The sequence below is a fragment of the Peromyscus leucopus genome, chromosome 15, assembly GCF_004664715.2.
Source record: "Peromyscus leucopus breed LL Stock chromosome 15, UCI_PerLeu_2.1, whole genome shotgun sequence".
Classification (NCBI taxonomy): domain Eukaryota; kingdom Metazoa; phylum Chordata; class Mammalia; order Rodentia; family Cricetidae; genus Peromyscus; species Peromyscus leucopus.
In genome coordinates, this window is record NC_051076.1 from 2,036,457 (window position 1) to 2,052,557 (window position 16,101).

The 16,101-nt window shown below is 39.1% G+C and overlaps 1 protein-coding gene across 1 annotated transcript in view; it reads right to left on the reverse strand.

The window, feature by feature from the left end:
• Ell2 (elongation factor for RNA polymerase II 2) overlaps positions 1–16,101 on the reverse strand; it is a 64,967-nt gene that overhangs the window by 18,255 nt on the left and 30,611 nt on the right. The window contains exons 3-4 of the mRNA XM_028894004.2: positions 8,510–8,631; positions 3,844–4,007 (exon numbers count right to left, since the gene is read on the reverse strand). Coding sequence (XP_028749837.1) covers positions 3,844–4,007; positions 8,510–8,631 — 286 coding nt within the window. The remainder of the gene's footprint in view (positions 1–3,843; positions 4,008–8,509; positions 8,632–16,101) is intronic.

The following is a 16,101-nucleotide window of genomic DNA, read 5'->3' on the forward strand; positions in this document are numbered from 1 at the left end:
TAATAAAGCCTGTGGGAAAACCTAATTCTCTTCCCAGACTCAACTGCTAATCAATTCCCCAGGCTCTTTTATATACAGCAGCAGTGGTACCAACAGAGTTGGCTAATCTGGGACTGTATCTGAGTCACTGTTACATTTATGAGTCCATCTCTGGTTCCTCCATTTAATACTAGATGGTAAAATTATCCTTCAGCCAATGGCTCTGAGTCAACAATGTGAAAGAAAAATGTTAACACAGGCCATCAGAAAGAAATTAGCAACCATAGCCATCTTCTGTAGTTGTTTTTCTGCTTGACTTCCAGAAACTGGCCAGTACCTTTAGCAACAAAGACCCAAGGCAGCAGATGCTATCTGCAGGGTAGGAAGGATGGCTTAGACTCTGGTTCGTTATATAATCTGTACAATGGTCTCTGCTAGTACCATTTGGCACCTGTGGTACTTTTTCAAAGTTTCAGTACATGCACACACACAGGTCTCCAACAGGCACAAAAATATCAGAACTACAACAGATCTCAGATGATCTCACATTCAGATATTCCTTATCTAATATCTGAGAAAATTAAGGTAGTCAGTGACTAGTTCCATTACTCAGATATATGCTAACTCATCAAAAATAAGGAAGATGGAAAAAATAAGAAGAGAATCATACATATTAGAGTTGCTGGGTTATTTTATACACCTGCATAAGTATTAATATATACAAAGATTGGTAGTTTAATGAAATTCCAGAATTTAGATAGGAGTCAAGAGGTGGATTTAGCATATTAGGGAACAAAGTGGTGGGGACTAGGGACTTTTCCTTATGAAAAATATGATAATGTTCACTACTGATGTAAACATCAAGAGCAAAAGTGGAAGTGTTACAAAACAAGTTGCCATCATGCTGTCTAAGTAAAAGCATCCCTAGATCCTCTCCAGATAAACAGGGTTTGCTCCGTTCCCCACAGGAAAGTTTCAGAAGCTCACAGCCCAGAAAACTAGGCAGGTGACCCCTAGACTCCTAGCAGTGCGCACTTCATCCCTTAAGCTTGGCTTGTGGCCTAGCTCAGCTGGCAGAGGCCCAGCCTGGCACTGTGCCATACCACACCACAGCAGGACCAGCAGGACTCTCGTCTGCCTCCACCCAGGCTCACACCACTGAAAGGAACCTTGTTCTGCAGGTACCTTAGGCTGGCATAGGTGAGTGTCTGGTGTCATTTTACATGGCACAGTCAATTATAAGCTAAGTATTTAAGAATGAGAACACAACTTATTCATGAGTACATGCCTATATCATTATTATTATTTTTTTCTAAGCCCGACAACTTGATGTGTAAAATGGGGAGATAGTCATAACCTACTTCATAGAGTAATCATGAGATTTAGATGAGGAACTACATACAAAGTACTAACATATACATTGTATGGAATGAACACCCAATAAGTACTGGGTAATATTAGTACTACAGGTTGGTTGACCAACATTTTAAAGAACTGAGTGAGTTAGGTATTACAAAATGTAGGAAAATACAAACTGAGCTGCTCAGCAGGAAAGGATCATGTTGTAAAGAACAGATGATAAAAAGCTCAAATGCAGCTTATCCAGGTAGAGTAAAACTCAAAGTAAACAAAAGAAAGTCCAATGGGACCCTAGCGTTTTCAGAGTTGATCTGGCTTTGACTAACAGTACTATTTGGTTCTCAACTGTGAGGTGAAGAACTGGAGGCAGTGCAGATATTACAATAACTAAATATAATAACTAAAAGTTTGTGACACAGGCCGTATTAGGGAGAGTTAAAAGGAGCCTGGGTTATGAGAAAATGCCTGAGGAGGTTAATGAATGAGACTTAGTATCAGAGAAGAGCACTGTGATAGCTGAGTGGTCAAGAACTGAGGACAAACCTGGGAGGAAAAGGAAAAAGAGGACACACAGGATGGCAGAGATACCCGCAGGGCTCTGATGAGTTGAAGGAGACAACATTTTTTTCAGATTTATACTTTGATAAGTTTAGGTTTCTAGGTTTGATAAAATAGGTTACTCCTAAAGTACATGTAAATTATAATCCCTGTAAGAAAACTTTCAAGCTCTAAAATCTCTGGAACCACTAGAAAGTACATCATTGGAGGGATTCCAGATGCTGAAATGTTTGTCATACGAACTGGATATGGGGGCTCATGCCTGTAATCCTAGCTCTTGAGAGGTCATGAGGCAGGAGGTTTGCAAATTTAAAGCCAGCCTGTTTGACACAGTAAAGTCCAGAGTACCCTGGACCACAGTGTGAGATTATCGCAAGGAAGCAAGCAAGCAAGTAAACAAGCAAGCCAGCCAGACAGCCAGCCAGCCTACCCACCTTTATAAGTTAGATGTATAAACTATAAGTGAACTGACTCAGTCCCCACATTATCGAAACATAAAAAATTCATCACCAACACAAGGGACATTTAAGTACCAATCATAGGAAAAGTATATTAGTTTTTATTGATTTTCAAACTTTAGAATAAATCTAGGTACGAGTTCTCAGCTAGTTATATTAGGGGGAAAAATCATTCTGATGATTCGAGTCCGTACAGTAACTGCTTATTGTTTATAAAATGATGGTATTAGATTAAAACACTTTTAAAAATAGTGACAGATAATTCACATTTTATAGTTAAGTTAACTTAAATGTTAAGTGGAAGAATATCTTACGGATTTAAAAATAATTCAGCCAATTAAGTTTTTAATAAGAAGAAAGGAGAAAAAAGAAGGCTGAGAATTGTTACTTTACTCCACAGGAAAGGGAAGGTGAGAAATCTCATTGTTGGTAACGTACGAGTCAGTGTACTGGGTCCTGTGGGTACAGATGCCTGGGGAAGCCAGGAATTGTTGTTAAACCAAACTAAATGTATCTAAGCTGAGCACCAAGTCCCAGGAGCAGTGGCTTTGTTCCAAAGACACTTATTAAAGGCACTGGTGGAGGCTTTCCAAGTTGAACGTAACATAGCTGGGTCAGCAATGCAAACCAGAGCAGAGTTATACCAAACCTGGAGCGGCGCTGATAAGGGGTTGGGTCTATTAAGAAACTGTTTTTGGAAACATTTACTTTCCCAATTAATATCTATTCATCATTCACACTTCGGTGATGTGAGTTACAAAACCGATCAGGGACTTGAACAGTTTATCTTCACTCCATCATTCTGTCCTTGCTAATCACTATGAATTAACTTATTAAAGCTGTTCAGGACACTGCTCACAAAAGAGACACTCACCTTGCTGATCTGGTCTTACTTCCCTTCCATCTGATTTGAGTGAGTTGATGATAAAGACAATGGGGAAGGGGGAGGGCCTTAATTAAGGGATAGATGAGGATGGGGATCATAATTGTAACTAGAGAATCATCATCCTGCTGCTTGGCTGTGATACTCTGCCATAAGCACACTTTATACTTCTACAATAAAAATTGTGTAGTAGTCTTCTGAAAACACAAGCAAAATCTGTAATAAGGAGGTTATCAACTTACTTTTGTCTAATAGATTTTGATTATAAAAATAGCTCTATAAAAGTACAAACAGGAACCACATTGTCCATCACTGAACTCACATCATGCAATGACAAAGAAAACACAAAGGACCACTGTTACAACCTCCTTAGTATGAGTATTGTGAAGTAATAATAAGGAGCCAACAGAAGGTTCAAGAATTGTAAAAGTCATAAAACTTTGAAATATGTTCAACTTACCAGCAACCTGAAGAAAAAAGAAATGACTTTTTATGTCCTGAAAATTAATTTCTGTGTTTTCATTCTTAGTATTACCAGTATTTACCTACACCCATCCTGAATTAGTCCAATCAAGCAGTGTGAAGGAGAAATATGTCCATACAAACCTACATATGGTCCACCGGGTTTGATAACTTTGGTGCTTCGATTACGGGATTCCTCCTCTGCCTGGGTCATTCTTTCTCGGGTCATCTGATAGGAGTCATTTGTTGCACACACTGTAATTTTATCTTGTATAAATCCCAGGCAATTGAGCTGGGAGGCCCCAGAGCTGTCAAGTGAGAGAGTGGCTTTGTTAGAGATGACTATCGTTTTCACAATACAGGCAAACAAGAATTTTATTACCCTAAAATCGGTAGCTTAAATAAGTGAGCAATCCTAAAATAACTGATGCTAATTTTAAAATACGATGATTTAAAATGTTTATGCCCTTAATTTTTTTTTAAACATCCTGAACAGAATGAGTAAAATGAGCTCCTGCAGACCAAATCCAACTTTTAAACACAGTGCAGGAGTGGAGAGCAGGACCCCAGCAAGGCCTGCAGTTCCACTTTCACTTACTAGTCAACTGTTTTTAAACTTTCTTGCCCGAGAAACGCTTAAAACCTTACTTTTTTAGAGGAAACGATGTACATATTTTAGAAAGAACAACGTAAGACCTTGCCCATGATTCTTTTTATTTCCAATAATGTATTAGTAGTACAGCTAAAATTTGTAGAATCTGTATTTACCACTTCCTTAAATCTCTACATAGCAATACTGAAAAATTTGGGGCAAGTGGCTCTTCCTGAAACATTAAAAAAACAAAAAAAAACAAAACGAAACACTGAAGCACCCTGGATATTAACACAAGACTTTGAAATGGCCTTGCTTTAAAGTATCATTTAAGTGAATAACTTTGCAATCCTAAAATCACTAATATGAATTTTTACGTGTAGTGATTATTAAAAATGTTTATGTCATTATTTGTTTAGAGATCTTGGTAAAGTCACAACTAATATTTTAAAAGAAAATACTACATAGCTTTAAAGCAAATGGGAAAATATGTAATGAGAACTGGCACTCCTGCTCCTCTATTTTCAAACTGAATTGGAAACTAGAAAGTTGATTAAAATTTTGCTAATAACTCTCTTTACAAATATTATTCTTTAAAAAACAGTTAATTCATCTCATAAATATTGGGCAGAACAAAACCCAGGACAAGGACAAGGCAGAAGTGGTCCCTCCTTCAAGGAGCTACTTCTCAAATGGGTGACAAAGATGGACGAAGTGGGCAAAAGGCAAGAAATGGGGAATATCAGGAAGGATGCTTCACTTGCCCTTTCTAGAGAAAGTGATGTCTGCAAAGGTCATGAAGCCAACTTAAGATAGATAAACTTCCTAAAATTTAGGTGCCTAAAAAACTTCCTTAAAAAAGGTGCCCCAGAAAGATCATCAATTTGTGCAGGCCCAGGGTGAGCACAACATTCAGGTCAAAGACAGGCAGAAAGGGCAGTTAGACAGGAAGCTGAAAATAGAATGAAAAGTGCAGGGCTTTGGGGCAATGTTATGGACTCTGAAGAGAGTAAGAGGCTGAAAACAGAAGCAGCTCATTTGTGTTGTAGGAAGATCAATATACATGGAGAACAGACAAGGAAGAAGGGGGATGCAAGAGTGAACAATGGGAGACCAGTCAGGGGTCAAAGGAAGTAATGTTTGAACGAGAGCACAGTAGTTAGAGATGTGAAGTAGTAAAATTGATGGGATTTGAACAGTGATTAGACATGGGAGGGAGGAAGAGGAAGAAAGGCAAAAATAAAGACAGTGCCCAGGAAAATAGCCCTAGACCCACATATTGCATTAAAAAGGGCAGGTTAAGGGATAGGGTTGGAAGCCTTTGAAGGAACAAGAAGTCTTAGGAGGAGAGCAATGAACACAAACAGGAAGAAGAATGACACCGAAGAGAGCAGCCAAAGATGCAGGAAGTATTATGCCCTGTGGAAGCCTCGACAGTGCTTCACAAGCAGGGAGTGGTGATCGCTGTAAAGTGGCCCAGAGCAGGGAATCACAGAGCATCTGCAAGTATGCACTGGCTTTAGGGACAAGGCAAGGCACTGGAGCAGTTACAGTGAAATGGTGGGGACAGAAGCAGACTCTGGGTGGAGAAGTGCATGAAAGGAAAGCTGTTTCTGTTTCTTGTTTACTTTAAAAACAAACAAAGACTTGAATATCTCTGAATACTGATAAACCGATCAAAGAGGACCAGGAAGGAAGCTTAACTCCTGGAAGAGAGGGGAAATAAATGACTTAATGAAGTAAAAGTCTGGTGTAAGGGAGTCTGAGTTTTAGCATCTCTCCCTAGTTCTTAAAAAGGAACACACACAGGGTGAGAATAAGCTGAACTCATGTCAGTCACGATGAACTAAAGATCTTAAACAGTGCTCATCTGGGGAGGTCGGAAACTTTGTTCCACAGAATTCTTTACTTGTGTTTTTCAGCTTAGTTACCGGGAAGATTTCAGTTCACCCGTACAGGTGTTCCTTTTGTTTCTCTTGGGCCTAGATCACTGTTCCCCACACTTGGGAGGGCATCACTATATCTGCACATTTTCAATAATTTCAATAAGCTTGTGCATAAGTACATTTTTTAAGGAATCTCTGATAAGGTAATTTTGACTTGAGATTTCCTCCATTTTGTATGTGAGAAAGTTTTGAAGGTGTAGAGAGAAATCAAAGGAGACCAGTCAATATTTGCTAAATATCCATTTATTGAGTTTCTATGTAGAGCTCAGCCTGTACCGAGAAAGCCTGGGCCTTTGAAGACATGGCACTACTAGAGTCCAGACTAGAAAAGATGGAGCTAGATGACAGACAACTTACTTATCAGACTGAGAATTAAAAGGTTTTTGTTTGTTTGTTTGTTTGAGACAGGGTTTTTCTACATAGCCCTGGCTGTTTTGGAACTCACAGAAATTTAATCCCATCACTTTCAAGTGATGGGATTAAAGGTGTGTACCATCACACCCAGCTGAGAACTAAAATTTTTTTAGTGCTTTTGTTTTCTGGTGGAAAAAAAAAAAAAACCACTAATGTATTTGTCTGAATGTTCTCACAAATTTTTGTTTCTCTTCTCTTGCTGCATCATGGACAGTTCTGCATATAATCAACCTTAAATCCTTCCCTAAGTAAGTACAATACAAATAAATACACAGTGCATATGTCATGTAAGGATAAACCACATTACTTATTTAAATATGTTTTACATTAAAATTTTCATTTTGTGTGTGCACATGTGGGTGCATGCGTGCCACAGTGTGTGTAAGTCAGAGAAGAACTTGTAGGAGTCAATTCTCTCCTTAACCAGGCTCCTGGAGATGAAGCTCAGGTGGTCAGGTTTGCTGATAGCACTTTTACCCACTGAGCCAAATATATATTACTTTTATGATAGAACATAGGATTATGATGTGCTATGGTTTTAAAGGAAGAACAAATTTTTCATAAGATTCCTCAGGGGATAAAGTTCAATTCAAGTCCTTCAGTATGATCCAGGGTACTTTATAAAACAATGTGGACTAGGTATAAACTGAAATTTATTGCCATGCAAACAAAAGTATATCATCATATAGTCAATCATATAGTCAGACACTGGTATGCCTCTGCTGCATAGGTAACCCAGGGTTAGATGTTTGGAGAACTGTTTTGCTCAGCCACAAGCTAATAGTTACATAACTATGGGTAGGTCACCTGTTAAATGAAGACCCTGAGAGCTGGTGATCCCGCAGTCTATTGCAATGCTATCCAGGAACTTCCTGCAATGGTAGAAATATCCTGTATCTTTGATGTAACTGTGGTAACCACATGTGCGTTTTGAAATGTTCGTGTGAGTAAACAATGAAATTTGATCTATAACGTATGCAGTTCATACCCAAGTTTTAGGGGAGGCTGTTTTAAAGCAACACCAATATGGACTTAGGCAGTTTAAACCACACGGAAAGAGTAACTTGGAACTTTCAGGAAGGTGTCTTTGTCTCCTGTTTCAGGTTTCTTTCTCATGGCGGTTCTTACAGATTCAAGTACTATGTGGATGAGCCACAAACACGGACCAGTGTTCGTACTGTGCTCAAGCGTCAAAGCCTTACACTGGGGGACTGATACTCACAACCTTCCATCTTCATCGGGGCAGAATACAAACTCCTGCTCAAGGGTTCCTGCTTTACCACAGACAGCCACAGCAAAACAAGCAAATGGTTCATAGTTTCCTGAGTCAAAGCCAGTGAGAGAGTCATGGCACCGGGAGAGGTGTCTAGTCTTTTGCCCTTTTTTTATTTTACCTTAAATTTTTTCTTACATTTTTTTTTGTTGGAATTAAATGTCTAGTGTCCAGCAGGCTGTTCAATAAAACTAAAAGAAGTTCCCCTAGGCAAGAAGACTGATAGAGCAGAGGTGTAGGAAGAAAGCACACAGGGTACATATTTTTCCTCCTTATCTTTACAGAAAGCCTTGGGTAGAATGTAAGACAACTTTACTTAAATACAACAAACATTTTTAAAAAATCTTCAAAATTGATTTTAATTTAAAAACTCATTTTATGATATTTTTGAATTTTATAACTTTTGTGATTATACTCCAGCGACACACACACAATTTCTAGTATATGATAGGTGTTTAATATTTTAAATAAATGAGCTGTGTAATTAAATCAATAAACATCAAGGGACTAGTTAATTTTGTTAATTAAAAGCAAGCACTCTGAACTGGGAAACACCCCCTTCAGCACGTCCTGGGAAGTACTCACCTGGAGAGTGTTTGCTGGATGCAGTCAAAGCTGCCCTGAGGGTTATCTTTCCCCACGTTTGACAGGTAGAAGTTAAAGTTGTGGACTTCACTGAGGGGATCATTTTTGGGAATTTTGACAAGCTAAAAGGTGGGAGAGAGAGAAACACTTCAGTGCTTATGAAGTTCTGCCTCACTGGTTGTCCAAGTCAATCATCCCTCTTCATAGCATTTAAATGACCTAATAGTTCAAGCAACCTGACATGCTTATAACTCATCACAATCTTTCTTCATTTCTACCCTTAGGTGTGGGTATAACTCCTGTTCAGATATGAGCGCTGCTGAACAGCTTCTAGATGATATAATGGTCTCTGAGGTATATTCCACAATCTAATCTTTTTCTGTCTTAATACACATTTCATATCTTTATTTCTTACTTTTCTGAATAGTACTTTTGAAGAATATTAACTAGCAACACAAAGCATAAGTGGTTTGGGGTTTGTCTTGATGTCCCATGGTTCCCTCATCCACTCTCATGTTTATGCAACAGGGTCAACAGCCCCCAGAAGACATACTGCAAGTCCTGCCCCAGCTGAGCTCTGAGCAACACTTGGAAATGGGCAGGCATGGTTTTCTTTCTAGTTGTTTTTGAGACAGGGTCTCATGTAGTAAGGCTGGTCTTCAACTTATAGAAGTTGAGGCAGGCCTTGTACTCCTGTCTTCCTGCTTCTACCCTCCCAAGTGCTGGAATTAGAGACATCTAGCCAGGTGGTTTTTTTTTTTTTTTTTTTTTTTTTTTTCTGAGGCCTTGCTCAATTCTTGTTTCCCTACTAGGTGAGACTAGAATGCCTATCAGCAAGGATTCCTTTTGATGCTCTGGGTCTGAATCAGATATACTTCCTGTGCTCAGTAAACTTGTGTCAAGGAATTAGAATCTTCTATCAATTGCTTCTCCTTTCTCAGCACCTGAAGCTATTCTTCTCTTTGGTTTACAGGGCTGCCACCATGTTTAGTGATGGTTATAAAAAAGGACATGTAGGCATGTAAAACATACTGGATCTAAGTAACACAGCAGGTAAGTAGGAAGGGACATCACGTTCTGCAACAGCCATTCTGCTAAAAAATACATCCTCTCTTTGTGAATGATCACAAAGCAGAGTTAACAGGCTCTACACACGTGTCACAATCACAGATGTGCTAGTGAGTGCATCCCTGTGCCATCCCTGTCTGAGCAGAGGATACCCCTGACTCAGGCCATATAGGGAAGTTCAAGCTAAGATGGTCTTGCAGCCATCATCTCCAACTCCCAGAAGAAAGGAAGGAGGGCTAAGAATGGACTAATGTCTGTTGTCTGGCAATGGTAATCATGTAATAATTAACTGCTCAAGGAATGAGAACTTGAAGAGCCGAATGTTTTCCACAGAGGTTCAAAAGATTGTGTAGAGCTAGAAAGATTGTTGAATATCAGATAATCCATACAGCTTCTATTATCCATCAATTTCAATGATCTTTGTCTCTTTATTTTGAATTAGTCCCAATTCCTGAAGAACCAAAGTGTCCACTTATTATTTACTATATAAATATCTGGGGGGGGGAGTTGCTATAGTTACTCTCTACTTCCTTTATATTTCTACCAGTTCTAAAATGCATTACCTTTGTGAACATGTCTTAATTTACTATGTTTATAGGTACTTATCAAGCTTACTTAGCAGGTGTACAAATACCATCCCTAGTTGGTATATATGCAACATCTCGATCCTTTATTTCTGAGGAATGCAAGAGTCAAAAGGATGCTATTACTGAACATAGGTGTACATAAATTCCACCTTCGTGCTAGTGCATGCACATACTCACACAGTGTTCATTTGTTTCTTTTCCCTGAGAGGAGCAGGGTACTGCTGACAAAGAAGTACCACAACCTAATGCCTTCCTAAGGCCTGGGAGAGGAAGTGAAAAGGTTGGAAAGGTACAGACTTCTGAATGAAATCCTCCTCGACCATGATTCTTAACTTATATCCACTCTCAAGCCTAACCCTCCATTTCAGTTTGCAGAAACTGACTGTTGGGGAGATTTTTCCATAGTGGTTGAGGTCTCATTGTCAGGCTGTGGCCTAAAGTTTTCCTTTTGTGAATCTCAGACTTGGAAATACAATACCACTTTTCTGCTGAGAGTATAGAAGATTTATCCTACTTATTAGATTTTAGCCTACATTTAAAAAACTAGAATCATATTTATATTTTTCATTTTTTAAAGAGTAGACATACATAAATTTTACAAATGTATATTACTCTTTCACCAAAAAGTTTTAGCTAACTCACATCTTTAGCTCAAATATCTAATAAACAGAGCTTCACAGGAATAGTTGTCTTTTAAAAACCATTAACTTTTGCGCGCGCACACACACACAGGCCTGAGGTTGGTGATGGTAGCTTCTTTGACTGCTCCCCACTTTATATATTGAGGAAGGGTCTCTCACTGGACTTGGAGCTGACTGTTTCAGCCAGTTTGCTTTGGGGCTTCCCTGTTTCTACCTCGCATGTGCTGGGATTACATGTGCAGCCAAGTCCACCCAGCGTTTTATGTAAGCTTTGGGATCCAGACTCCTGTCCTCACGCTTCTCTGGCAAGCACTTTACCCACTGGGCCATTTCCCCAATACCCTGCAGTCTTTTATATGAAGTATGTATTTTTCCTTTCTTATCTTCCAAATTTCTAAAGTAACACTGAGAGCCTTAAAGTTGAGACAATTATCTTCTTAAACATTTACTTTAATTTAACATGCATGCATGTAATTAGGCTATTATCTCAAATTGGAGAATCCCATCACAAAAATATTCTGCTTGAAGTAATCACTGTGTACACTACTCACCATGTTCAGATCTGGCCTAAGGTAGATACAGGAGACTTTCATATTCTCATCCTTTAAAGGTCTCTTGAGTGGTGGAAAAAGCTATGCTCATTTTAAAAATATGATCATGACCAGAATAGGAGAGAATCACAATGAAAAATATGTTTGTATAACTGGCTCAATGCCCTCACTGAAGGGTTTGAAATTTATTACACACAGGTTCAAACGGAACAAGAGGTGATTTGGCCACCCCTCTAAGAGGTCTGGGAAGATATTTCTGGCACCTAGTGGGAAGTCAGAGATACTGATGAAATACAGTGCATAGCCTCCGAATTGCCCAGACTGAAAAAGCCAAAGATCATATGGAAACTTTGGGTTAGAAATAGGTTTAAGTTGATGCCTTTAAAAAGAAGTTGGAATTCATAGTCCATTGACTTCCATATAAGAGAAAACTATGTTTTTAAAGAAATAAAGTATCTATTTCAAACAAAAAGAGCCATTTTACTTTGAGTCCTTAGTTCAGTCTTATAACTTCCAATGAGAAAATTGAAGAGCAGATAAGTAAGAACACATGAGCCACGGAGTAGCTAACTCTTCTTTGAATATGGCTTATGCACATTTATTTCCTTTTCTTTCTCTAATTGGAAGTCACAAAACTTAAGGTGTTTAGCTAAAAGTTTCAAATAGATCATGAGTCCTTAAAGACATTCCCCTGACTAGAGGAGAAGCTTAAAATACTCAAAATTAAAATGGAGAAGTTCCTCTCTCACCAAGGGATGTTCTTGCAAGACTGCTTCTAAATCAGGCCTCAGAGCTGATTTCCCACGGTAGTTAGCCCAGTCCTCAAGGCTGAGCCCAGGTCCATGCAGAACAGTACGTGTCCTCCCACACCCCGCTGCTTCCTGTGCACCATACATCTGAAGGCTGGTGCTTAAATGAAAATAAGGTGCTATCTAGATAGAGGATAGGACAAGATCCCTGCGTCACAGCAGAAGGGTGCATACTGTCAGTTTTACTGAAATTCTAGCTCTCTAATGGCTCTGAATTAAGGTCTCAGACCCACCCCAGATATGGCCTTCACTGGATTCTCCTAGTTTAGTCTTTTGTCCCCCCTCCTGCTCTAACTGACATATACAACCTGCCTTTTCCACGATGTCAGTTTTTCTGCTCAGGGGCTAAGGTGCTACACAGAGTTGCTAGCTGGAGACCTAAGTGTTACTTTGTATAGCCATTTCATTCTTGAAGGCCTACTTAAATACCTAAGAAATAAACTGCATCCAATTTTTATCTTGAGAATCAATATTATTTAGAAAGTATTAAAGATTGCTGGTTTCAGTTTCTTATTTAGGATGAAGGGTATAGAAATGTATCACCATATCCAGATAATTGGAAAAGTAGTTATTAGTTTTCATTCCAAAAATGAGACTAAACATCAAAGGCTTAGGTCCACCATCCACAATCTTCCTCGCCAACAGCAGTCTGTCCTCGATAAAAAGCTATGAAGAAAAAGTTCCAGGAAACTTTCAGACATTTATAATTAATATAGGCACTGTATACCATGGTGTGTAAGTCAAGGCTTCTAATTATTCAGATACAGGCTCAGGCATGTGGCAATGGAGTACTGTCGAAAGGTCATTTCAACATCAGTCACAGACCTGCTACCTCAAGGATCTAGGGCAGAAGTGCATGCACACACTGCTGAAACTTTCACATGTATGTACACTGATATCTGCTTAACAGTGGTTGGTGCCTGTGCTGCAGAGATCCCCCCACCCCCCACTGTTAAGTAAAATACTTTCCACTCCATATTGGATCAAAGTATATTACATTAAAAACAAAACCAGTAAGGCTTTTTCATTTAATTAACTGTTTTGTATTGTGGATATTACAAAAGACTTAAATGGCAGTGCTCTTCTTTGGCAGTAGTTATAAGAGCGTTAATACCTAACCTTTTCTGCTCCATTGACTGTAAATGCTCAACAAGACATTTAGGAACCAGCAGTGCTACAGGTTGATATGGCAGCTCTTGGGGTTGAAGCTGAACCACAGGACCAGGAGTCCAGGTCATTTTTTCACGTTTCTTCATTTTATAAATTAGAGACAAAGAGGCTCAGTGAGCTGTGTGAGGTTATATTCACACTTAAAATTGCCACCCCTATACTCTCAGACCACTTTCTCTGCTCCATGGCTGTCTGAAACACTCATTACCTTGTAATACTAAGATATTATGTTTATGGCATTTCTTCCCCCACTAGAATATAAGCTGTTCAAAGACAGACGCCTTTGTGTGCTCATGAATGTACTGCCAGCATCTTAAATGGTGCAGAGCACAAAGTAGTCACTCGCTATGTATTTACTGAATGAGTAAAAATGTTGATTAATGTCTCAGGCAGAACTAGTATTGATGTCTGCTTTCTTTCCCCCAGTATTTCCAAAGTATGTCGAAAAGTTTTATTTAAAAAGGGTATTCTATCCTCAAATAAGTTTGGGAAATGCCCAGTTAAACAAAACAACTGTATATTTGAACCAAAGAGTCGCTTCTCAATTAGTGTGACCTAGAAGTCTACCTCTCCCATCCCTCCAGTATCTCAGAAAGCCAGCACGTACCTTAGTATCATCTGACTGGTACACTTACCACTCGACTCTACCGCACGTAGGCTGTACACTAAGCTTAGATATGAGTGAAACTTGCTATGAGCATAAAAGCATTATAATTCTCTATTGCTTTCAAATTCTTCACAGGCTGTTAATGATTCTGATTTCCTATCAACCTAGAAAATGGTTTAGAGATGTCTATTTGCATGCACTATACAGGTCCCACAGTGCTGGGGCAGAATAGGTAACTCAGAATCAGGACAGAAAATAGAACCCTCAATCTGAAAGCCAGAACAATGAGAGCTGCTGCTCTGACTCTAGGCCCAACATGATAGGTTTATGGAAGTAAAGAAATGGCCTCAGAACAACCCAGATGTAGAAACCAATGTGGGGGGGCAGAGAAGCAGGAAGTAGAGGTACCCACTGATAACAACAGAAAAAAATTAAGTACAGAAACACAAGAAAAAACTAAGGGCAGAGGCTGGAGAGATTCTAATACATGCTAGAAATATCTGGAAGTTCATGACAGATACTTTGTTGATGAGAGTAGTGTAAAATGTCAAATGCAAACAGCACAAAGAGAAATCCTGGAAATTCTCCAAAAAGTCATGTCATGTAGCAATTTACACAAATAATTCAGGATAATATAAATTCATTTGCTTCTTTGATTTCTTCCTTAGCAAGATGCATGCTAAGGAAGGAAAATAGGGGAGAGAATAGCTTTCTTTCCTAGTCTCCATAGACCTTACCTGGACCCAGCATAGCCTTTTTGAAGTAGTTTGGGGTTAAAAAGTGTAGCAGCCCCAAACTGAGCTATATCTTTGCTGCTGTTGCTATTTTGGTGGGGTAGAGACTGACTAAAAAATGATTGCCTAGCTTAACACTCCCACACCTTTTATGTGTTCTTTTCAATTCATCACCACTTTAGAGGAAACACTGATGGCAGTATTTGCAAGTGGTATTATTTGTAAAACTATAGTTTCACTCATCTATTCCACAAATATTCAGTGAATGCTATTATGCTGGGCACTGTTTGAATTTCTATGGTATACTATTGAATAAACCTGACTGAGATCTCTGCCACTGTGTATGTGTAGACATCTAGCTGTGTGATAGTGGTGGCGAGAAGTAAGAGATAGGGAGCAACAACAGCAGCAGGACTCCTAGACTAATACATGTGAGGGAGAGGAGGAACTTAATGATGACATGGCGTTCTGTCTCAAAGAATGGAATTGCTTGAATGTGTGCACACATAGGAATGTCCACCACCTCCCTCTTTTCTCTTCTTCCAGCCATCTTTCATCTTGAAAGTCATGATCAATACCTTAATGTACCTGAACCCACTAACAAGCTGGGCACATATCTTCAATATAATTGACCATAGTTGGTTTCACCAGCTAAAAAGGGCTTCAATATGAGTTCTGCTATGACTCATTTTGCAGCTTCATGGCTAAAATTACTTAGAAGACACCAGGTGGCTAGGAGTAAGTTGGTTAGTAGACGGGTGTTTCCAGGAAAAACTGGGGGTGGGGTGGGGTGGGCAGTTATTGTCAGGGGAAAGATGCAAATAATAGATATTAGAGATACACCACAGAAAAGCTCTATGCCCTAAGGAGCATGAGGGAATAAAAATTTATATTTAAAAATGAATGGAAAATTGAACTGAATGCTAAAGGAGCTTTTGAAAGAAAAGTAAGAGAGCCATGGGGGAAAAAATCTAAGTAGTTTGTTCAAAATGCAGTCATAGCAAGACGTCTGAGAGCAAAAACTCCAACCTCCCAGTGAGTTCAGCAACTCTCAACATTCTTATTTTAGAAATTATTTAAAAAATCTAAATACATCACACGGAATTGATGCTGACACAGAAAAGAACTAAATTATCTTCACATCAACTGCAGTACCTGGTTTAGACAGCGAGGCCACTGTTATCCTGGTGACACAGCCTCCACCCCTCTCCTCCTCAAACATCCTTGGTGTCCCAACTCAAAACATTCACACATGCTGCTTCTCCTCCCCCATTTCTTAAATGTGTGTTCTCATCTATCTCCCTTGCTTTGGTTCAAATCCTCTTGTGCCTTCGCCAATGTCTTTTAGCTTCCATTTGATCCCTTCCCAAACCCATCCTTAAATCATTCAGCTCTTATCCCCTAAATAACTCAATTTTTAAGTTA